Source organism: Equus przewalskii, chromosome 15 (assembly GCF_037783145.1).
Source record: "Equus przewalskii isolate Varuska chromosome 15, EquPr2, whole genome shotgun sequence".
NCBI classification, from domain to species: domain Eukaryota; kingdom Metazoa; phylum Chordata; class Mammalia; order Perissodactyla; family Equidae; genus Equus; species Equus przewalskii.
In genome coordinates, this window is record NC_091845.1 from 68,417,790 (window position 1) to 68,443,558 (window position 25,769).

The window sequence follows — 25,769 nt, forward strand, 5'->3', positions numbered from 1 at the left end:
AAAAACCATAACTACTAAGTGACAAAGCCAGAACTTGAACCCAACAGTCTAGCTCCAGAGTACCTACTCTTAACCAGTACACCATAGTGCCTCTCAGCATATATGACAGAATGGGACAGATGGGAGGGAAGAGGACCTACAGGAAAAGAATGACCAAAACATTAAGAGAGGTTACTGTACATGGGTTGTAGGATTAGAGATGCTTCTTGGTTTCTGTATTTTCCAAGTTTTCTACACCAAGCATGTATTACTTTTATAAACAACAACAAAAAATCAATGAAAATGATTTTAAAATGAAAAAAGAACTAATATAAAGGCATGCTTCAAAATACACATGAATTGACCAATAGATGGAGGAAGTTCTAAGAACCACCTTTTCTCAAGAAAAGAAATAAAAACAGATTTGAAAGAACAAGAGAACAAGAAAGACAAAAAGATGTGAGAAGTAAAGTATGCTAAATTCAGGAACTGAGTTAGATGGAGTCCGAGATGCAAGAATGAAATGAATAAACTAATGCAAAAACAAAAAAACCAAGTAAAGATGTTGGAAAAGAGGAGGTACAGTAATCTCCAGTCATGACAAAGCAAGAACAGCAGACAATTTCAAAGCTTTCCAAAGTAAGAACTACCCTTTTCTCCAAAACATTATATGATAGCGTTTACAGAAATACCAATACTGCTGCCATATGAGTTTCTTTCCTTTTTTTTATTTTCTAGGAAAACCATGCAACAGCAAATCTTTCAGCAGTTACTTTCCCAGATTATTGGGAATCAAAATCTAAACCCTATAGCTTTCTGCTACTACATGAGAAAGTTCAGACACCACCAAAGCTTTCCAATGCGTAGAAGAGTCTTTAAACCTCGAGTTAACCGACAAGCTGTTACGATCATGTGTGAAATGATATAAAAAGGATTAGTGTTTAATCATAATAACATGGTTTTAGCATATAATATTTCATAACTGACAAAATCTAAAATTGAAAAGATCAGTACGATCAGGTGGAAAGGCTAAGTTGTTATTCAAAAGGGAAAATATTAAATCCCATGTCAAACATGAGAATCTACTGAAAATAAAGTCCACTTCCTTTCTTTCTAATTTTGAATCTAAATGTAACAGAAGTCATGCAGATAAAATATAAGATGTCCCTCTTCCTTAGATAAATCTAAAAATCAAGAATTGCAACATTTTGAAAACACAGCAAAAAAAGCTGCTTAATTTTTCACAAATTTTCAGTTTATACAAAGCAAAGTCTATGAATTTTAATTTTCTTTCCAAGTACGTTGACATTCAATCATAGTTATACTTTATTTTCTGATTTTAAAAGTGATGCATGTTTATTGTAGAAAATTCGACAAATATGGAAAATATAAAGAAAATAATCACATGCAATCCCAGCCCCAGAGATAATCACTATTCACTTCATAGTATCTTCCAGTCTTTTTTTATAAACATTTATGATTTGTCACTGTTACCTTTACACAAGTGGGACCATACTCTAGGTACATTTACAACCTACTTTAGTCACTTTAATAACATTTCATGGTACTTTCTCAGGTCATTAAATATTCTTTTAACACAAAGTTTTCAATGACCACATGGTATTCCTTCATATGGATGTATCACAGTGTAATTAACCAATCCCTTGATCAGCTAACATACTTCTATCACCTACAAGCATCATGAAAACAGACAGAAATACTAGGAACTCATTTTATCATTAATAAAACTTGGTGGTATCACCTTTCAGGTTGCATGGAAGTATTTGTTTGAGAGAATAATTCAAAATCTTACAGACGAATTTAAAAACAAAAAAACATACCAACTATACTATCAAAAAAGGCTCCACGCAGATGCCAATCATTCTTATCATTTAGGAAAGTGATCATGTGGGACAATAAAACATCATTGGCTTTCTGACGTCCAAAGAATACACACAGCCGTGTTATTCCATTTTCCATTAAGGTTTGTTTCACGATATTTTCAGGGTCACTTAGCAAAGTGACAACTTTCTGCTGGACCATTTCATGTAAGGCTTGGAGCTCTAAAAACAAAAAGGAAGATAGGATCATTTTTTTCCCCCATCTGTACAGACCCAGATTTCTCTTACTCCTTGGAGAAATAAAATGATTACAGAAGCTACCATAGAAAGTCTATAATCACCAAGTTTTTCCACTATTCAAAGAACTGAAGGATAAATGGGAAAATGAAATAGAAACTAGAAAACATCCTAATAAACAGATGCCACAAGCACAGTTACTATCTCAATAAATGGCTCTATTCATGAGGGTGAAGGAGAAAACTATGGGGAAACACCAGAAAGGAGATCACACTGCCCCAATAAGATTAACCTAATCAAGGACTTGGAAATACTAGATAGGTTCAGGATATATCAGGGGGTACAGGGCAATAGTTTTAGAGAGCATTTTTAAAGGTCAGTTTATTTTATTTTTAGAAACCCAGAAAATAACTACAAGTCCTCTCAAGGCTTTACATGATCTGGCTACCACCTTCTTTTCTGACCTTACCTCCTATCCACCCTGCCCTTTTCATTTATTTATTTACTTAGTTGCCTGTCCTTTCCTTACTAAAATGAAGTGCAAAAGCAGAGATCTCTTCTGTCTTATTCACCACCATATCCTTACTGCTCAGAGCAGGTACACAAGAGCCTGATGCAGAGCTTATGCTTAACAATTAGCCATTGGCTAAATGAATGAGGGCAGAGGCCACTAGTGATGCAGCCACTGTCAAGAGAAAAGGTGGTCTGATATGCAAAACTCTATGCTCATATTAAGAAAAACTTTAACTCCTAGAAAGTTTTAATGCCTAAATTCTTTATCTAAAAAGGTCCAATTATACGGTTATAGAATGTAGGACAGTATTATTTTTTACATAATTCCATGAAAAAAGCAAGGATTTCCTTTCTGATACAAGCTTCTATAAATTCAAAATTATTCCACTGTCTTCAATTCCAGATAATATATGCTGTATAAAATGATGCCATTCTAACAAGTAATAGAGCCATTACTGTTGGCTATAGCATAAAAATCTGAAAACCAGATTTCTCTAGTTTTTCTGAACTAGAAACATCTTGAAACAGGTCTAAATATATTATTTTACTTCTAAATCTTTACCTCAATAAGCGTCAGCTGAAAGCCTGTTAATAGTTGTATGGATGTGAAGAAACTTAAGACAGGGACTCTGACCTCAAAGAGGTTACCATCATATCTGTTCCTTTACAGTAAAAGGTGTGGGTTTTCGTATGTAAATCATAGATAATACGAAATAAACACAGTTTTTGATTGAGGATACTCATAATACACAGTCAACCCTCCATACCTGCAGGTTCCGCATCCACGGATCAAAAGGCCTATGATGGTTATGTCTGTACTGAACACGCATGGATTTTTTTTTGTGCTTTTACTCCTTAAGCAATACAATATAACTATTACAAAGAATTTACATTGTCTTAGGTATAAGTAATCTGGAGATGATTTAAAGTATATAGGAGGATGTGCATAAGTTATATGCAAATACTACACCGTTTCATATAAGGGACTTGGGCATCTGCAGATTTTGGTGTCCACGGGGGTCCTGGAACCAATCCCCCTAAAATACTGAGGTATGACTATACTCACATGAGGAGAAAAGGTTTAGATTCTTTAGCTATGATGTTTCCAATTTTTTTTATCTTACAAGAATTATATAATTCAGATAGCTTTACTGTTGACACAACTCCATTCTGGCTTAAAAACAATTGAGTTTAGAATCCGTGGTGACAAACTGATCATTTTCTATGTAGGTAACAGTGTACGAGAATAGAGAGAACAATCAGACACCAGGGATCCTTCCCATCTATCTATCTGGTACTCTTTCATCTTACATGAAAATTACAAATGACAGTTTGTTTCAAGTTCACATTAGCAGTTTATCTAAATAATAGGCAATCAGGAAGAGAAAATTATACTACCTGTGTCATAATTTCCATTGGGATGTGTAACTTCATCTATTTCTTCACTATTTGGATCATTTTCCATATTGAGATTTTTTAACTGTACTAATTCCAAGAATCTCAAAGCTGTTTCTGCCAACAGAGCTATGTTTTCTATAAAAAGGAGAAAATTTATAATAATTATAATCACAAGTTTTTGTAATGCTTATAACTTTTCCTCCCTAAGTCTTTATACAGATAAATAATAATCATAAAACTAAGGAGGCAAAGTAGGACTTTACAATTTGGCACTTAATCAGATTTTTCCATAACTAATCTGATAATCTACAACTATTCCCAAACAAAGTTTTAATAATAAAACATAAGTTTCTTTGAAAATACAAAAATGTACAACATGATGACTATAATTAACACTGCTATATGATATATATGAAAGTTTAGAGAATAAATCCTGAGTTCTCAATCACAAGAAAGAAAATTTTGTTTTCTTTGCTTTTTCTTTTTCTTTTTCTTCTATCTATAGATGAGATGACAGATGCTAACTTATTGCTGTAATCATTTCACAATATATGTACATCAAACCATTGTGCTGTACACCTTATACAGCGATGTATGTCAATAAAATCTCAATAAAACTGGAAAAAAATACAAAAATAACCCAAAATACAACATTCAATCTATTGAGACAAAAAAAGCTTAATCCTTCTCCAGAGACCTACCCTTTAAACAGTATCTTAACAGGTGAGAGAAATGCATGAGACTAACAGAGAAACACATTTTCACATTAAAATAACAGATCAAGCTGGCTTTGGAATCACACAGGTCTTGGTTCAACTTTCAACCCTAATACTCACTGGTTAGCTGCTTAACCTATCTGAGTCTCAGTTTCTTCACACATCAATGAGTCACATCTACCTCAAAGAGCCATTACCAAACTAAATCACCATTATTAGACTGCTTTACAAGTGATACTCTGAAGTTCTCAGTGAACCAAAGTGTGAGGTTGTTTGCCACACTTCTGCAGTTGTCTATATTTTCTCCTCTCTCCCTCTCTGATCATCTATTCAGACTATCTGACACTCCTGGCCACTGAAAATATCTATTTCTAATTTCTGCTGTCACATTTGCTATCAATTCCATGTGCTCTTTGCTTACACTTTCTTCTTCCTTCCATTTTTATTTACTCCTGTGTCTCTTTCTTTCTCTCCCATGTCTGTGCATCTTAACATATGACCATACCAGCCAAAGACTGCACTCTTTTCCTTCTTCACAGTGAATAACACTGAACATATAGTTTAACCACCTTATTTTATTGACTGTAAGACTCCCATTTTCTTTGTTTTTTAGTATCTCTGAAATTGAGACGCATCTCACAATAAATGATTGAGATTTTTGAGCCTATCAAATGCAGTGATTCCTTTCATTTTGGAGTTCCACCCTCCACCCCTGCCAGGTTCAACATTGTTCTGAATAGAACAAAAATTTACCTCTACGTAAGCAAGATATTAATACCCTGTAATGCCCACTCACCCTAAACATGGGCTATCCTCTGATAATAAGTCAAAATCCTAGATGAAATTTCCACTTTAATGAACATATCTTCATTAGGAAAAGTTTCTTACTTTCCTAGCACCTCTAAAGTCTAAGTAGATCTATGCTTATTATCCCATTTAAGTTCATAAACCACAAGACACTCAAAAGTTTACACAAGATACAAATCTATACCAGCATCTCTGAGTTAAAAAAGAACACTATAAAAGAAATTTAAAAATTGAGGGGCCAAGTGGTTAAGCTGGAGTGCTCTGCTTCAGCGGCCCAGGATTTTGCTGGTTCGAATCCTGGGCGCTGACCTGGCACTGCTCATCAAGCAACTACTGAGGCGGCATCCCACACAGCAGTGCCAGAAGGACCTACAACTAGAATGTACAACTACGTACTGGGGGGGGCTTTGGGAGAAGAAAAAAGGATTGGCAGTGGATGTTAGCTCAGAACCAACCTTTAAACAAACAAACAAAAAAGAAATTTAAAAATTGATTTTAAACATTTATAATTACTGACATGTGTGGTTAATTATACAAGTTCAAACAGACTTATGGCTCTATTAATAAAGGCAGCTCTATCACGCACTAAGCCACGATGAAGGGACACTTCAAGGTACTGGCACTGACCCTGCTAACGTTATCATGGACTCTCACCCATAAAGACCTGGAAGACCAAAGAAAAGCAGAGGTGCTTCAAAATCAAGGTCCAGACAAGCAGCGCTGAGAACTGAGAAAGAAGCAGTCAACACATTTGGATCATGCTATCGAGCCTCTCCTATTCTCAACCGCCTCACTTGTAAAACGAAGGCAGTATAACACCCGCTGCTCAAGGTTGTTACAAGGGTTAGTTGTGAGAGATATACAGACCTTGAAATCTTAGAATCTACGTATCTTAGAATCTAGAATCTATTTTAGAATCTATAGATCTCTTGCAACTAACCCTTGCAACAACCTTGAGCAGCAGGTGCCCTGACACACAGCAGATCTTTCAATAAACAGTAGCTATTATTTTTATGTTATGACTATTAATAATTGAATTTCAGTAAGTTAATATGGCACCTACACATCAGAACCTTACCTATTTAACACAATTGAGAACAGACTAAGATATACTCAGCCAAAAGGAGGTCATGAAACTCTAAAGAAAGATACAGCTTGTTTTAAAAACCTATAAACTTTTCTTTTATTTAATTTTATCTGGTTCAATTATTTATATTTGTCAAGTAAGTTATAAACATGTCTTGTTACAAATGATAAACTTGGATATGTCCTAGAGAAATTCTGGATTTTCTAAGCCTGAAATTTACACCTATACTGTTATGGAAACCAGAAACCACAAATAAGTAAATAGGCAGATGGATGAATATAAATAAAAATAAATGTAGAGGGAAAATAACAACAGCTACCAATCACTTTGTGAATGCGCCCAGCGATAAGGCCAGAGTCCAAACGGCATTTTTCACATGTTCCGTTACAATAATGACAAGCAAATTGTAAAATCAAGGAACTAAGCAAGAATCTTTTAAAAGTGACAATATCACTACCAAGCATACATTTTGTACTATTTACACAGATTTCAAAACAGAATCCCTGATTTCCATCAGATTACATTTTAGAAATAAATTATGAAATTATGTGTTTCAATGACATTTTTCATGCAGAAATAAGCATTCAGAATTAGTTTGGGAAGCTAAAAACAAGAATCTGTATCACTTGATTTTATGAGTAAGAATCACAAGCAAAAGAGGTAGGGTGTGTTATACAACACACCCACCTCATCACAAAGAAGCCACACATCCTAAACACTATAGTGACTGAAAGGATCTTAAAATTCAGTAACTTAGTAGGCTAGGTTCTTTAAGCACCAAATTACCCAGCAAAATTAATCTTTCTCAACATCAACAGACTGTTGCATCCTAAAACTGTTATTCAAGCAAGCGTATTTGTTAGAGAAACTCTATAAAGACCTAAAGACACTACCGCTGAAGCACATACTTGTGAACATTAGTCTAACCCCAAACTGAAAGTAATACTCCAAGTCAAGTCATAAGATTCCGTATTACACTTTTCACTCAGTAATTCTGATCACTTCAAAATGAGAATAAACGCAAAACCTGAGCCCCAGGAACAAACTAGCTATAAATATTAATAAAATGTACACAAACAATTCAAAGACCAAAGTTCACTCTTGGAATTCCCAAAGAAATCAGAGAAACAAGAGGTATTACAGTGGCTAACTTCAAAAATATGAGTGGCTATTACTTGGACAATAAACTCTTACCAGCATAGGCTAGTCTAACAATAGTAGCATCATCTTGGGCTAAGTGGGCTATGCCTGGCAGAATATACTCCGGATAGATATTGATATCATTGCGAGGAACCTCTTTGACAAGAGCAAGAACTTTGGTCAACGTCCTCAAGGCTTCAGCCCGCACTCTAGGGACAGAGTCATTGCTGAAATGCAAAAGATACGGTGTAATACGATCCAAAAGAATTTCTACACTTAATCTGGGAGCCAAATGAAGAATGAGTTCCAAAGCAGCAAGTTTGGAATCACAGTATTTAAGGGTCTGCAGGCAGGACGTTATAACAGACACTAAGATAACCAGCCCGTTTTCCTTAGGCTCTCCTTCTGCTTTTTCCGGCAGATCGTGTCCACAGAGATTGTTAATAATGTTGCCCAAATCCTTTCGTATAACCAGAATACGCTCATCTGCAGAAAGAAATGTTTCCTTGGCAAACTGGGCCATGTAGGGCTGAAGGAAAGTGTAAAATATTTCAGGAAAGGCATTGCCACGCTGCTGCTTTAAGTAATCTTCTGCCTCTAAACGTTTATCTGGCTCACGGTGAATCATCTGAGTTACCTAGACCAAGGGGAGAGGGGAGTAAAAGACAGATTTGAGAAAAGCAAATTAAATCAGATGAAAGCAACAGGGCAACTTACATATGATTTAAAGGATTTCTGAGGTAATTCTGACTCTTCTCAATCTTCACCTTTCACACTAGTTGCAGAACCTGACTACTGAGTAATATGTGACTCTACTATTGTCCTAGAAAGCGAAAGGAGATTACGTATTAATGTATCACAGATGATCAGACACATAAAGCGGAGGTCCACCCTGTTCACCATTCTCCTCTTATCGAGACAGGGGAGTGACATACTGCTGCCCACAACCCACGGATTCTTAAACTTTCTGAGCAGGAGATGCCAGCAAGAATCTGAGGAAAGCAATGGGATTTTCTTCAGAGAAAAAAGTATACACATACTTTTTGCATACAAAATTATACACAATTCTGAAAAGAATCACAGAACCCCTGAAATCTGTTTACATATCAAAGCTCTGGTTTAGAGCCTTATTTTCACAAATCCAAGGAAATACATGGTTTAATACATGGTAGTTCTAGGGCCAAGACAAAAAGGAAATCAGTCGTTTAAAATTTTCAAGTAGTGTTAAAGAGACATTAAATCCTGCAAACACTGAAAATGATATACCTAACTTGAATTTATCTTTTGTCTTCCAGCATCATAGGGAAACACTTTTTTTAATATACAGAGTATAGTTTAATCTCTCCTAGACCCTCATATAGTCTATTAGTCATCATACATTTATACTTAAAATATCATAAAAATATACCTAGTTATCTGAGCTTTCTGTTTATATTCTCAATAGGAGCCTAGCCTTGAACTTGGGGAAATCAAATGTACAATAAACAAGGAACTGTGACTTAAGAGAACTACTTTTACATTTGGATTAAGCCTTAAGATTAGTCAAATTCACTCCTTTCACAGTTAAGAAAATGTAGGCCCAAATTGATGAAGTTACTCAGCCAATGTAACATGACAAATGAGTGCCACATCCTAAGGCAGAACAGCCAGGGTTGCCAACTCCTAAACCAGTGTACTGTTCATCGAACATGAGCTAAACTGGCTTCTTCTGAAGCAGCTTATTTTTTAACATTCGCCATTTGCAAGAGAAATGAAAATGTATTACATGTTTCTCCACCTTACTAAAGAATATTTTAAATATACCATAACCTTTCCATGCCTCAGAGTCATCAGCATAAGCATCAGTTACTGTACTGACTGACTGAAAAAAGATCCCCTCAAACAGTAATGTGGATATATGGCTTATGTGACCTCCCACAGAATTCCTCCTATCTGTTCCGCTACACTAATTTGTGATTCTCTCTCTCCCCTTCCAGAACTGCCATCTGGGTCAAGGGAGGCTACAAAGCTAACTGCTTCTATATGAAATGACCCTATACTTCTGTATTATATTCAAGGTGATGTTTCCTGTCTCCTTCATTTTAGATATATGTCTTCACTTCTTACTAGCAAGCTCTGTCCTGCACAACCTCTCTAGCCCCCAAGCACTGTATTACCTCCTTCCAAAACTGTCCAAAGCAGAGCTAAAGATTATAATGGGAAGATGTGTGTGTGTGTGTGTGTGTATACAGAATTAAGTCGAATGAGCCCTGTGTCTGAGAAGGGGAAAAAAACTGTACATTTCTCCCTAACAAAGTCAAAACAATAGGCTATTTGTATTAGTCTATGGGGCTTTATTGCTTTGTTCCAAATTCACTGCATTACGGAGAGCTGACTAATGCAAAAGTGAGAACATAATTCTATTAAAAACCTTATGGCCAACATTTGTAGCATAGTTACCAGTTCTCTGATACTGCGATCTTCAATTTTATTTAGCACTTGTTCGGGGAAAAATTGTCCATTTCTATAAGCCAAAAGTTGAGAGAGATCAAATAGTGGTACACCTTCTGTAAAAAGCTCCGCTATCACACAACCTGGAAAAGAGCAGACATAATTCCATTAAAAACGAAATGCAAGATATCACTAATATAGATCAAGAATTCATAAAACTCAAAATGCAAAACCCAAAATAAATTGAATCAAAATTTTTGATACAACATACATCTACAACTAAGCAAGCTAGAGAAAACGTCTATTGTCTAATCATCAGTTTCTAAAAATGTAAAGTTAAAAAAGGTCCAGTTAATTTTTCCCTCTTAAAAAAATAAATAAAATTACTTCCTAGTTCTATAATTTAAAATGAGTATGTGTGTATGTAATATATACACATACATATAGAGACAGCTAGATTAGAAGCCACAGGAAAACATCAGTGTTTTTTTAAAGTATGGATTTATAGACATTAAGTTCTTAAGGAACTACTGACAGTCATATCTGACAACTCACTTATTGATCATTAAACAAAAACTTACTAAATGCCTACTATACACTAGGCTCTAACAGTGCATAAAACAGATAAAATCCCTGCCCTCATGAAGCTTTCATTCTAGGAAGAGAAACATAAAATAAACCAGTGAACAAATACAATTATAAAATGAGAAGTGCTAAGAAGTGTGGGATGAGAGAGCAAAGGAGAGCTAACCCAATCATTTTGCACTTACATAATCTTCAAATCCTTTTTATTCCTTTAAAGGAATAAAAAAAGTGTCTACATTTCCAAAAGGACAATGCAGTTTCACTGAATCACTATATAACAAGACTTAAAAAGACCCTTAAATAACCTTAGTTCACAGACTTTGTGTTTGCTGGTCCCTCTGCCCAGAATACTATTCCCCCAAGTATCCATGTGCCTTACACCTCCACCTCCTTCAGATCTTTAATCAAATGTCATCTTAGCAGTAAGGCCTTTCCTAACAGTCCAGTTTAAAATTCCAAGCCTCACCACGACTACCCCATACTCATCTGGCAGATTCCCTTTCCTCTATTCCTGCTGTTTTTCCCCACAGCACCAACTGCCAAATTATATTATTTTATGTATTTATTTCTTTATTGTCTATATGCCTAATAGAAGGCAAACTCCATGGATAAGGACTTTTTGCCTCTTTTGTTCACTGAAAAATCTCCCGCAACTAAAACAGCTGCTGACACATGATAAACACTCAATAAATCTCTTAAATTAATGTCTACTTATATAGTGTCAAGTTTTAGAAAAAAAGACTTAAAATAGCTATTAAAAACACCATAAGCAAGAAGGAAATAGAAATGAACAACACTACAAACCAACTGGACCTAACAGACATCGAAGGAACATTCCACTCAACAACAGCAGAACACAAAATTCTTCTCAAGTACACAAGAAACATCCTCCAGAGCAGACCACACACTACGCCATAAAACAAGTCTCAGTAAGTGTAAAAGGAATGAAATCATACAAATTATGTCCTTCAAAACACAATGGAATGAAATAAGAAATCAATAACGGAAGAAAATCTGAAAAACTCACAAATATGTAGAAATTAGACAACACATCTAAATGACCAACGGATCAAAGGGAAATTAGAAAATACTTTGAGATGAATGAAAATGAAAACACAACATATAAAAATGTATGGCATGCAAGTAAAGCAGTATTTAGAGGAAATGTATAACCATAAACACCTATACTAAAAGGGAAGAGTTCGTAACAATAACCTAACCTTAACGTTAAGAAACAAGAAAAACTAAAACCAAAGCAAACAGAAGGAAGGGAATAATAAAAATTGGAATGGAAATTTATGAAATAGGGAATAAAACACAATAAAGATCGTCAATGAATTCAGAAGTTGGTGCTTTGAAAAGATCAACAAAACTACAAATTTTTACTAAGATGAAAGATGACTCAAACCACTAAAATCAGGGATGAAAAGGGGGGCATTACTAAGAACCATACAGAAATGAGAAGAATTATAAGGGAATACTTTGAATAACTGTATGCCAACAAATTAGAGAACCTAAATGAAAGGGACAGATTCCTAGAAAGATATAGATTACCAAAGCTGACTTCAAAAGAAATAGAAAATCTAGGGGCCAGGCCTGGTGGGGTAGCAGTTAAGTTCGCACATTTCGCTTCGGCGGCCCGGAGTTCCCTGGTGTGGATGCCTGGGGCGGATATGGCACTGCTTGACAAGCCATGCTGTGGTAGGCATCCCACATATAAAGTAAAGGAAGATGGGCACGAATGTTAGCTCAGGGCCAGTCTTCCTCAGCAAAAAGAGGATTGGCAGCAGATGTCAGCTCAGGGCTAATCTTCCTCAAAATAATTAATTAATTAATTTTAAAAATTTTTAAAAAAAGAAACAGAAAATCTGAACGGACCTTATAAACAAAGAGATTGATGGAGCCAGCGCCATGGCTGAGTGGTTAACTTCATGCGCTGCACTTCAGCGGCCAAAGGTTTCATCAGTTCAGACCCTGGGTGTGGACATGGTACCACTCAGCAGGCCATGTTGAGGCAGCATCCCACATGACACAACTAGAAGGACCCACAACTAAAATATACAAGTATGTACTGGGGGGATTTGGAGAGAAAAAGCAATTTAAACAAAAAGAAGACTGGCAACAGTTGTTAGCTCAGGTGCCAACGTTTATTTAAAAAAAAGAGACTGAACTGGTGATGAACACCTTCTAAGAAAAGCCTGAACCACGATGGCCTAACAGGGGAACCTCTCAAACGTTAAGACTTAACACCCATCCTGCACAAATTCTCCAAAGAAACAGAAGAGGAGGGAACACTTCCCAATTCATTCTATGAGGCCAATATTACCGTGATGCCAAACCAGACAGGGACATCACAAGAAAGGAAAATGAGAGACCAATATTTCTGACGAATATAGACAAACCCCCCCCAAAAAATTAGCAAACTGACTGCAGGAATTAATGAGTCTATACCAATAATAAATAAATAAATGTGGGAAAACAGAGAACAGCTGAGGATAGTCGACTGCTGAGGGCCTGCTAGTAAATGTGGAGGAAGCACTGGCGTTGGAAAATCTTCATTTTGCAAGCGCCATAGTAAAACTGGATCAGGTAAGAATCATCAATGGATGCCAAATCAAGGAGGAAATTATGATGACTGGCAGGGTATTTGCATGGTTTTTCAGTTTTTTCCCACAGGCTGCTTATTAGTTGCAAGGGATTTTTTTAAAAAAAGTAACTATAGAGGGAAGAAATTGGCCAAGACCTTGACCAGGTGATCAAAATTAACATCACCAACAAACACTATTTGCCTTCAAATGTGATAATGTGAAGACACATCACCAGCTAGCAGTATTCCTACTGAGAACAAATAACCTGAATCTAACCACAAGGAAACAGCAGGCAAATCCAAAATGAGGAACATTCTATTAAAAAACAAAGGGATGGGGTGTCACGTGCACACTTACACAGTGCGGATAAAAGACGATAAAAACTGAATAAGGTCTATAGTCTAGTTACCAGTAATGCACCAGTGTCAATACCTGATTTTGATATAGTACTACAGCCATATAAGATGTCACCATTGAGGGAAGCTGGGTGAAGCGTTCTTCACTATTTTTGCAACTTCTTGTGAGTCTATCATTTCAAAATAAAAAGTATAAAAATAATTTTAAAAATTTAAAGGAAAAGTATTCTTCAAAAAATATCACTGTCATAACGACAAAGAAAGGCTACAGAAATGTTCCAGATTAAAGGAGGCTAAAGAGCCATGACAACTAAATGCAATACCTGACCCTAGACTGAGTCCTGTCCTGGAGCAGGAAAAATGCTGTAAGTGATATTACTGGGTCAAGTGAAAAAATAAAACAAAAAGTGTAAATTAAAGCACTGTATCAATGTTAAATTTGCTGCAGTTGGTAATTGCAACATACAGTTACATAAGAGTTACATAAGAAACCATCCCTAATCTTAGGAAACACATACTGAAGTATTTAGGGGTAAACGGCCATGATGTATGTAACTTATTCAGGAAAAAATCATGGGGGGTGGAGGACTGTAGGGGGAGTGGGGTGGGGAGAGCAGAGAAAAGGTACAAATGATAAAGCAATTGGAGTAAAATGTTAACAACATGCGAATCTGGGTAAAAGGTATATGGGTGCTCTATGTACTATAGTTATTTTTGCAAGTTTTTAAAGTTTATAAATTTGAAATTATTTCCAAATAAAAAGTCAGAAAGAAATATAGCTACACATGACCATTTAAACTAAATGGAGGTTGTTGCGGACTGAATTGCGTCATCCCCAACCCCATCCCAAATTCATATGCTGAAGCCCTAACACCCAGTAGCTTAGAATGTGACTCTATTTGGAGATAACACCTCTAAACAGGCAATTAAGGTTAAATGAGGTCATAAAGCTGGGGCCTCAATCCATTATGACTGGTGCCCTCATAAGAAGGGACACCAGGGAAAAGTCCATGTGGGGAGACAGCAAGAAGGCAGCCACCTGCAACCCAAGGAGAATGGCCTCAGGAGAAATCAACCGTGCGGGCACCTTGACCTGGGACTGCCTGCCTGCCTCCAGAATTTTTGTTAAAGCTATCCAGTCTCACACATTTTGTCACGGCATCCTAGGAGACTAATACAGAAGTGAATGTAGGATTTTTTTCTTGCAACTTTTAGAATGTTATTCTGGAGGAGGTGTTAGTGGGTGGTATTTCCCTACAGAACACCTTGTTCAAGTTACCTCTATCCTGACTGAGTCCTTCTGATCATTCAGATCTCAGCTCAAATGTTACCTTCTCAGAGAGGCCTTCTCTGACCATTTTTATCTAAAGCAGTCCCCTACTAGCCTTTGTCAGAGCACCGAGAAGTCACAGCACTTATCACTAACCAAAATTAACTTTCTTACTTTTTTACTTGTTTATTCTATCTGTCCTCCACTAGAACGAAAGCTCCATGAGGACAAAAATTTTGTCAGTCTTGTTCACAATTGTATTCCCAACATCTACACAATACAGTGTCTCACACATAAAAGATCCTCAAATATTTTTCAAGTGAACGAATGAAAGATCTCCAGCAAACAGGGCCCTGCCCATATCTGTGACCAGAGAGAGAGACTATATACGCTTCTGCCAAACTAGCAGCCAGGAATCATGGATATGCATGAAGATGGGGAAAAGAGCCTAAATCAAATCTTGGGAGCCCTGGGAGGTGGACAGATCCCACCCACGTCTTTCAAAGGAATGAAAGGGCCTATCTTCAGACAAAACAGGGTAGGGCTCTTTAGTCCGGAAAAACAAATGTTGGATAAGAATTTGGTTAAGTTTTTACCATACTATAATGAGAACAGAAAGGATAAATATAAACTCTTCATCAATCCCTGAAGTTTTAAAACCCTAACAAACTTCAGTATAAAATAAGTCCTGGGGATGCAATGTACAGCATGGTGACTATACTTAATAATACTGTATTGCATATTTGAAAGCTCCTAAGAGAGCAGATTTTTAAAGTTCTCATCGCAAGAAAAAAAATTTTTGCAACTATGTATGGTGACAGATGTTAACTAGACTTATTGTGGTGATCATTTCAAAATACATAGAAATATAAAACCATTATGTTGTACACCTGAAACTAATATAATGCTATATGTCAATAATACCTCAATTTTAAAAAAAACCTATAAATGATGCCCTGAAGCTAAAAAGTGGTCACATTTCTAAGTTAAAGGAGTTCTATTGACAGAACAGTTAGTAAGTTTAAAATGTAAAAATGCTTCAAGAGAAATTTACATAAATTCACTGATCAAGAAAGTTGGGACTTTGATGGATTACATTTCCGACCTTGTTATATTTACAGCCTGGAGGCTGACTCTATTTTAACAGAAACCCCCTTCAGTATTACCTTGGGACACAGATTAGTGAGCCCAAGAGAGGTGCAATCCTATGTAACAATTATTTTTTGTTCCCTTAGATGAAATAAACATTTTCATTAATTATGTTACTTTTCTTAAGTAATCTAAAATACAGTGCAATTTATATTTTCTTTGTAGTAAACCCATAAACTCAACCTTTGCAAAATTTACAAAAAGTCGCAATGATGCCAGAGTTTATACGGTACTCCTTAGGATACCATCCTCAGCCCACTTCTCCGGGAAGTTCATATATTATCTGGAATCCGTGGCCCAGCTTCATGTGCTCAGTGTATGTGAAAGAATGTATATGAATGCATGGTACTTATTTCCAGGGAAGGAGGCCACTGATTTCATCAAAATCCTTAATGGGATCCAAAAAATCTTAAGAATCACTTCTCTATGAACTCTCCCTAGCTCCACACTCATTCCCTTATACCTACCCTGATAACTACCAATCTCCACCTCCATCCTAGATCTCTATGCACCAAACCTTTATAACCAACTGCCTGTTGTACATCTTCTCCTGGATAGCCCCCAAACTCCTTCGAGTCAGCATATCTAATACAGACCTCATCATCTTCCCACCCCCTACCTGTTCTTCCTCCTGAGTCTCCTATCTCAGGGACCAGCATCACCATCCAGCCAGTTTTCCAAGAAGGGGTAAAAACTGGTGACTTCATACACCAATCAGTCACCAAGTCCTAACAATTCTACTTCCTCCCTCTTAAGCATTACTTCCCTCCACTCCCTCTCCAACTGTGTCACAACTTTAAGCCAGTCAGCATCATGTCTTACCTGGATTGTGGCAGTTTACTGTTTTTCCCGTCTCCAGTGTAGTGCCCTGCAATCCACCCTCCATGCCACAAGTCAGCGTTCTGTCTAAAACACCTATCTGATTAATGTCCCTGTAGACCATCATGGCCATGCCAGACCCTTTTCGATCTGGGCCTGGCTTAGCTCGCACCTATGTTCCAGATACACTAAACTACTTAAACTGCCCTAATCAATCATGCACCATGCTCTGGTCTTCAAGTCTTTGTATCAGCAACACCCTCTGCCTGAAACCAACTCCCCTTACCATAGCTAGCTCCCAATCATCTTTCACGTCTCAGTTTAAATATCATCTTTGCAATAAAGAGGTGTTTCCTGATCCAGCCTCTCCACCCATCACCACCTTGGAGACTAATTTAAGTGCCTACATGTTCCTATAACAGCACCCTATGCTCATCACCATCTTAGCAAAGCATACCGCATCAAAATGTCCTTTTTCAATATCATAATCTCCACATTGAAGTGTAAGCATCTTGAAAAGAGGGACATAAGTACCCATCTACGTCTCTAGTGCCTAAGAGAGTGCCTGACACACACAGAAGAATTCAAATATTTCTTAAATGTTTGAATAAATGAACTGCTCTTTGCATTTTCTAGGCACTTAAAAATGTCCAATGAAAGCAAGCTTCATCTATCTGAAATAGGGTATGAGGACATATCAAGAAATTAACTTTTCAACATATGAGGATCTAAAAAAAGCTACGTTTACGTTCAAGAGTTAAAATGCATGCGCCTCCCCCTTAGCAAATTTGACCAACTCAAATACCTGCTGAAAAGATGTCCATTGCTCGCTTCAACTCTCCTCTTGTTCTCTGATTGCTATTTAAGTCTACAAGTGGAGTCGAAGGATCTCTCATATATTCTAACTCAGTGGCAAACAATCCACCATCAACAAAACGTTCAGGAGCAATATAGCAAGTTCTCCTCCGTGAAGTGTCAAAGAAATAGTTGAAATCTGCTGGGTTGTCCTCTGGAAGATAAGTGGGTTTAAAACTGGCAAAATCAGTTAGAAGGACCCAGTTCCAACTGGTGACCATTACATTCTCAGTCTTGATGTCCCCATGACGGACTCCAGATTTGTGTGCTTGGTCCACAGCTGTCAGGATCTGGAAAGCAATCCAACGCTTCTCAATGTTATTTAAGAATGGACGGGTACTGATGCGATCATAGAGGTTGTCTCGTACATATTGCCTAAAGAGCATGGCTGCTTTCTCAGATGCTTTTTCTGCGGCTTTCTGGAAAGGCAGGCAGTTTTGCGCAGAATGAAGCCTGATTTTCAGTTCCTCCAGTTCTTGTTTGTAGCTGGTTAAAGGCAATGTGGGATCCTGAATTGCAAAGACCTTGACAACCACCAGGCCTTCTCGGTGCTTCGCTCGAGCAACTTTAAAAAACCGAGTACTCCCCAGGCTCTTATCATATTCAAAGTCATGGATGTCTGAGAAATAACTCTCCACAGAAAGGATCTGGGAAGGCGCAATGCCAGCGAGCTGATTTCCCATAATGGCAACAAGCACCTCTGGGTCAGTAAGTTAAGATACAACACCTATTAAAAAATAAAAAAGGAAAGAAAGAACAAAAGGAAAAAGAAAAAACGCAATGAAACACAACTATTTGGTCTCTTCCTAAAAGAGAGATGCACCATATTTCTCTTCTACTGAGAGCACTGTACCTAGCCTTCTAGGCAGCCTCTAAATTTCAGACACATTTATCTAAAAAGATTTTATTACGTTGTCCTTTCCACGAGGTGAGCTATATTTAAGTAGGCCCCTTCAACATTAAGTTGAAAATGTTAGATTGTGTATTTTCTGATATTTAAATTTAAAAATTAACGAGCCTTTACTGTGTTCAGCATAGTGCTTAGGGCTATGAGGGTCAGGACACTGCTATCCGACCCAAGAAGAACCTGCAGTATTGCATTTACGACACAAACACATTAAACACTTAAAACTAAGAATCGCCTACTACAAATAGGTAATTGAACTCCTCAAAGGTCAGACTAAGATCCGTAATATCAGTATCTCCCGGGCCCTCCCACCCGGCTAACAGAAGGCATAAAGCTGTCTCATTTGCAACAACGAGAGGGAAGAAACCCGGCAGAAACGTTAAAGAAAACTAAACCCAAATATCGGGCTTGCAAACATAGCCCAGAATTCTCCTAGCCCAGATTTTGCAGGAAATAAAAGGCACACACACGGCCACGCGCACGTATAAACATTTACCCTAAGACTCAGGAAAGTGTCACAAGCCGGTCACTAGCTCATACTAAGGTCATGGCGGGTCACTTCAGGGGCTGGCCGGGGAAGGGGGTCAGCGGCCAGGTGAGTCTTCTCTTTGAGGGGTCTTCCTTCAAAGGCAGAATGTGGGATGTTGGGGGAGGGACGCAGGGAAGTCCCAACCTCCAGAACCCGCGGTGGTCCTCGGGGGGGAGGGGGAAAGCGCTCGGGGCCGGAGCAGGCAGACGCCGCCAGGCTGAAGAGTCCAGATGCCCAGGGAGCTGCCCCCGCCAGCCCCCTACTCCGCCAGCGGAGCCACGCGTTCCCGGGCCTCGCTGCCTCTCGCGCGAAGCTCCGGGCCCTCGAAGCCCTCTAGAGTCCTCGAGGGCCTCGCCCCCAGAGGGGTAGGTGGAATTCCAGAGTGAAGGGGAGCCCGCCAGTTCCAGCGAAACGCCGCTCCTTCAGCTGCTGCAGAAACCGCAAACGCCGAACTCCCGGGAAAGCTGCCGGCTCTGACCTCACTTCCCGTCGCGGAGCGGAAGTGACGAAGGAGAGAGGCTGGAGGAAGTGCACCAGTAGGGAGCTGGTTGCTAGGAAACGAGGGAGGGGCGTGGCCTCGCTCCGGCTGACAGGAGGAAGGAAATAAGATGCTCTGATAACAATTTATTCCCCATCCTGTCCTTCTACCTATCGTTACCTAAACTCTGAGGCTTCTGACATCTCCCAGAACCTCTTCAGACACCCCTTCAACCCAAGTACACCAGAACGGAGTTCTTTAAGAGAATTCAGACTTATATAGGAAAGTTAATATATCCCCAGTTGAATTTTTGAGAGCTTTATTGAGCTATAATTTACATAATATAAAGTTCACCTGTTTAAAGTACACAAATCAATGGTTTTTTATACATTTACGGAGTTGTTCAATCATCCGTATGATCTAATTTTGGCACGTTTTCATGACCCCCAAAATGAACCCCTGTAACTACTGGAAGTCACTCTGCATTCTTCCCGTACCTCCTCTCCTTCCCAGCGCTAATCTACTTTCTTTTCCTAAGTCTTGCCTATTCTGGACATTTATGTATATATAGTATACAATATGTGGTCTTTGTAACTGACTTCTTTCACTTCACATATTTTTGAGGATTATCCCTGTTGTAGCTTGTTTCAGTACTTCATTTCTTTTTATTGCCAAATATTCTATTGCATGAATATTCCACATTTTGTTTATCCATTCATCAGTTGATGGACATTTGGATTGTTTCCACTTTCTACTTATTATGAATAATGCTGCTATGGACATTCGCAGAGAAGCCTTTGTGTGGCCATATGTTTTCATGTCTCTTGGATAAACACCTACATGTGAAATTGTGGAGTCATATGGTAAGTCTATGTTTAACATATTGAGAAACTGCCAAACTGTCTTCCAAAGTTGCTGCACCATTTTACATTCCTACCAGCAATGTATGAGGGTTCCAATTTCTCCACATCCTCACTGACATTATTATCTATCTTTTAGATAATAGTCATCCTAGCGGATGTGAAGTAGTATCTCATTGTGGTTTTTAGTTGCATTTCCCTAATGACTAATGACGTCAAGCATCTTTTCATGTGTTTATTGGCCATTCATATATCTTGGGGGAAATGACTATTCAAATTCTTTGCCCATTTTTAAATTGGGTTGTCTTTTTATTATTGAGTTTTAAGAGTTCTGTATATATTCTGGGTATAAGTCACTTATGAGATTTGCAAGGGTTTTGCTGTGTTGTCTTGTCACTTTCTTGTTGGTGTCCTTCGAAACACAAAATATTTTAATCCAAAGCTGAATTTTTTTTTATCATTCTGCAATATCCCCTCCTCCCTCTTTCCCATTTGGTAGGCAGCACTCCGCTCACTGGATTCCTCAAACTTTGGAAGTCCTTAAATCATCCTTTTTTTGTGTGTGTGTGAGGAAGACTGGCCCTGAGCTAACATCTGTTGGCAATCCTTCTCTTTTTGCTTGAAGGAGATTGTCACCGAGCTAACATCTATGCCAATTTTCCTGTATTTTATGTGGGATCCTGCCACAGCATGGCTTGATGAGCGGTGCTAGTTCAGTGCCAGTGCCCGGGATCTGAAGCTGCAAACCCCAGGCCGCCAAAGCTAAGCACGCAAACTTAACCACTACGCCACCGGGCAAGCCCCTAAAATCATCCTTGACATCTTTCTGCTTTTTCCCTCTTTTGTCCACCCCATTTAATAATCACCTGCTCTTGCTGATTCCACCTCCAAAATATGCCTTGAAGCCATCCACTGCCATCTCTTCAGGGCCTAGGCCAAGCCACCATCACTGTTATGATGTCTCGATTTTGAAACCTACTGAGAAAAGGTATTCCCCACTTACAATGTTATTTTTCATAATTTTACCATGATTTCTTCTAGTTCTTTTATAACTTCATTTTGTGTTCTTAAATTTCTGAATTATTGGTCCAAGTTTATTTTTTCTCTAGAGGCATACTCAGGTATCCAAAAATGTTAACAAGTAAACCATTTCCCTCCCACTTATTTGAAATTTCATATTTACCATGTATGAATTTACTATATATATTTTGGTCTTCTGCTGGACTTTCTCCTCCATTCATTAAGTTGCCATTTAATTCATCTGCCAGTGCTGTTTTAATCATTGTAAAATATTTTAATCTCTAACATGGCTACTACTAAGGCAATCTTTTTTGAAATACAACTACAATCGTAAGACACCTATGTTTATATTCTTTCAGATTCTACCCCCTTGTTTTCAGGCTGAAGTTAAAAATCTTTAGCTTGACCCTGCATGATCTGACCCCTGCCCGCCTCTCCCATTGTAGCTGGCATCACTCATGGTCCCTCTCAGTCCCCCACACTTGACATCTCTTTGTTCCTAACCTGTCAAACTTCTCCCCAGTAGGCCTTCACATTTGCTCTTTCTTCTGCTCAGAAGACTCTTTCCCTTACTCTTTATATAGCCAAAACCTGCTCATCTTTCAAATCTCAGATTAAGTGCCAACACTTCAGGGAGATCTTCCCTGAATCCTCCCCCCTCCCCCCCACATTATATAATCTCATGGACCCTCAAGTTTTTTTCAGAACACTTGTTGTCATTGAATTCATTTGATTTGGGGAGGGAGGTGGTAACTATTTTCTTAATGTCTGTTTTCCCACCGGACCATAAACTCCATAAGGGAGTGACTGTGTAATTCTTAGTCACCAGGTATTCATCTTCAACACCTGGAACAGTATCTGACACATAGTAGACATTCAACAGATATTTGTTGAATCAATAGATGTAGCCTTGTCACATTTGTGACCATTAGGGCCAAGATCATGAGTCCCAGGACTAGGAATGTCTAAAATATATGTATGAATTAGTACACACACACAGCTATTTAGCAGATAATATTTTAAGATTATGTTTATACTTCAGACTCTGAAGGCCATGTGTGTAAATGCTTTAAACACTTCTCCCATAGAAAACTCATGCTGTAGAAATGTGATAAATCTGTCTCAATTTATATTACTCTTGCATTTTCCCTACATCCATTTTTCCCTATCACTACATTTTGTGAAATAACTCATAAAGTATTTTTCAATGCCTTCTATACTCAGCTCTATGATTTTCTTTCTTTTTTCTATTTTTAAATAGCAATCATGGCTGCCCATGGAGGCTTTTTTAAAAGAATCTCACGTGGTCCTTTTCAGATTAAATAAAAAAAACACAATTAGCCTGCCACAAGTGGAGTAAAAAGAAGAAAGAGCCAGCAAACACTCTTCCATCCTCTGGCCAGTGGCCTCTCAGCTGCAGTGTGGCAGTGATAGCTTACTGTCTGTTCCACAGAAAATAGATGTTTCTGGAAAGTAACTGTATTAGAGAACCTGTATTTCCCAGCCCAACCCCACCCCTTGCTTATAGTGGGGCCATTTGACTAGCTCTTACTACGAAGTGCAAGTGGACATTATGTGTTTCACTTTCCAGGTCAAGGCAGTTAAGAGGTGAAGGACCTTCTTCACTCTCTCTTTCTCTTCAGCCTAGATGCAGGGGACTTCAAGGCCTTAGGTAATGCCAGAGCCATAAGATGGTAGGAGCCCATGTCCCTGAATCACAGTGTAGAGAAAGGCTACCCGTCAAGCAGAAACACCCACATAGGACTTTCAAATGAGCAAAAGTAAACTCCTATGTGTTCAGCCATGTTGACAGTTATTTGCTACAGTAGTTGGCCTTACCTTAACAAGTGCATCATCTTCCTGATCTCTACTCACTCCCTACCTCTCCTGGGCTGCTTACCTCACCAGTGCACTCCCAATCCTGGGAGCTGTCCACATGGACTCTCTGTAATCCCTGCATCCTAAAGAAAATGAGCAAAGAGAATCCCTAATGTAAACACCTTCCAGTTAATAGTAAATATTTTCTCTTTTTGTAGAAGGTTGCCAGCTAATAGATGTGAAAGGAATTATAAGAAATTACCATTTTGTAAACTGCAGTGTAATAATTGGCTCCCACAAGGATGGTCAATGGATTCTAAAATCATTGCACAAAAGGTTGTGGGTCAACAAGACAGACTCATGGCGCCCAAGGAATACTTACAGATTACTTTCTACACAATAATGGGGGGAAAATGAATCTTGTATAGTGGAAAACTCTGGCATTAAACCCTTTATCCAAATGATAAACTTAACATCAGTGACAGTAGAACACAGGTATTATGAGTCTCCTGATATAACACAATGGGAAGTACACAATATCACCCATGAAATATTCTTACCAAGAATCAATCTAATCAAGTCTCTAGACAGCACTGTCCAATATGATAGCCACTAGCCGCATTTGACTACTAAGCACTTGAAATGTGGCTACTCCAAATTGAGATGTGCTTTAACTATAAAAAACACAGAATTTGAAGAACTTAGTACCAAAAATATATTAAAAAGTCTCATTGATGTCTTTTTAATATTTATCATATGTTGAAATCATATTTTAGATATATCGGGTTAAACATCATATTAAAATTAATTTAATCTGTTTCTTTTTACTTTCTAAAATACGGCTAATACATAGTTTTAAATTACATATGTGCCTCATGCTATATTTTTACTAAATAGCCCTGCTCTAGACCTAACTTCCAGTTTATAAAAAACAAAAGAGATAGAGGAGTGATTTCAGCAATACCATCAGGAAACAATCTGACAAATCCGGAAAACAGAACATTGGCCTGGATTCTTCAAAAAGTCAATACTCTGAAGAAAATGGAGAGACTTTTCTAGACCAAAAGACTCTAAAAAGACAAGAAATTTAAATGCAATATGTGAACCTCAACGTGATCCAGAATTAGAAACAGCTGTAAAAGGCATTTCCTATGATTGGGGAAGTTTGAATATGGACTGAATATCTCAGAGAGAAAGAAATGGCAAAAGCGTTTTTAAAATTGGTGATTAGTTCATTCTGCTATCACTTCTATGGGTCCTTTAAAAACACCAAAGCTGCCTGACCTATAGCTGTTCCACCATTACAGACTAAGGGATTGGTGGGCAAGGAGTAGAGAGAGCTAGACTCCGGTTATCTTTGAATGTATAATCTTGGGTGAAACTCTGTTCTTGTAAATGAGAATGCAAGGACTAATGAAGGTTTTTTTAAAAAGATGATAATTGCCCCAAATCAAACAATTTCAACGATAATAAGTGCTATGAAGAAAAAGGACAGAGTCTGTGAGATTATACAATTGGTGGGCAGGTGGGGAGCAGGGAGCATTCAGAGAAGACCTTCCTGAAGTGTTGGCACGTCATCTGAGACTTGAAAGATGAGCAGGTTTTGGCTACATAAAGAGTAGAGGAAAGAGTATTGTGAGCAGAGGAAAGAGTAAATGTGAAGGTCTGGTGGTGGGGAGAAGTTTGACAGGTTAGGAATGAAGAGAAGTCCAGTGTGGGGGACTGAGAGGGACCGTGAGTGACGCCAGCTATGATGGGGCAGGTGGGCAAACAGAATCCACATACCAAAGCCTTCCCCGCCTCTGCCACTGTTTTCCACTGCTGCTCCTCCACCTGCTCTTCCACAAAGGATCTGAAGTGATTTTACAAAATTTAATCGGACAATGAAAATGGAAACAATAAATATTCATTAAAAGGAGGAGAGAAATAGTACTTGGAATTAGTGAATTGAACTTCAGATGAATTTTGAACTTAGCTTTGAAATTGCGGCAACTAATCTCAAAGGTAAATTTGTGGCTTACATAGTTCTTGTCCAGTAAAGGGAAATAAACTGATAAATATGGAAAGAAATCTTTTTCCCTAGACCAACTTCAAGGTGGGATATTTTCAGTTGAATCTTTACAGAAAAGACATTGGTTAACACGTTACATAAGCATCATGAGCAGAGTTTTTTTATAGAGTTAGGTAAATGGTTTGGAAAATATGGTGCCTACCACTTGAGACCGATTCAATAATGTCCTTGTAGCATCTTCTGTTTTCTAGGTCCTTGATCTCCCTCTAAACTTCCTCTCTAGGTGACATTTTTCCAGTTCTATGGCTTTAAATATCACCAGTCTGCTGAAAATGCCGAATTTTTTCCCCTTGAACTTTTACCCAGCCCCTGAGCA

At 38.1% G+C, this 25,769-nt stretch overlaps 1 protein-coding gene across 2 annotated transcripts in view; it reads right to left on the reverse strand.

Moving 5' to 3' along the window:
* Positions 1-19,792, reverse strand: part of PIK3R4 (phosphoinositide-3-kinase regulatory subunit 4) — a 65,869-nt gene extending 46,077 nt beyond the window's left edge. For both annotated transcript variants that reach the window (XM_070576024.1, XM_008519865.2), the window contains exons 1-6: positions 19,174-19,792; positions 17,721-18,497; positions 10,158-10,291; positions 7,773-8,355; positions 3,969-4,103; positions 1,821-2,042 (exon numbers count right to left, since the gene is read on the reverse strand). In XM_070576024.1, coding sequence (XP_070432125.1) covers positions 1,821-2,042; positions 3,969-4,103; positions 7,773-8,355; positions 10,158-10,291; positions 17,721-18,453 — 1,807 coding nt within the window. In that variant the 5' untranslated portion in view covers positions 18,454-18,497; positions 19,174-19,792. The remainder of the gene's footprint in view (positions 1-1,820; positions 2,043-3,968; positions 4,104-7,772; positions 8,356-10,157; positions 10,292-17,720; positions 18,498-19,173) is intronic.
* Between the last annotated feature and the right edge of the window lie 5,977 nt (positions 19,793-25,769).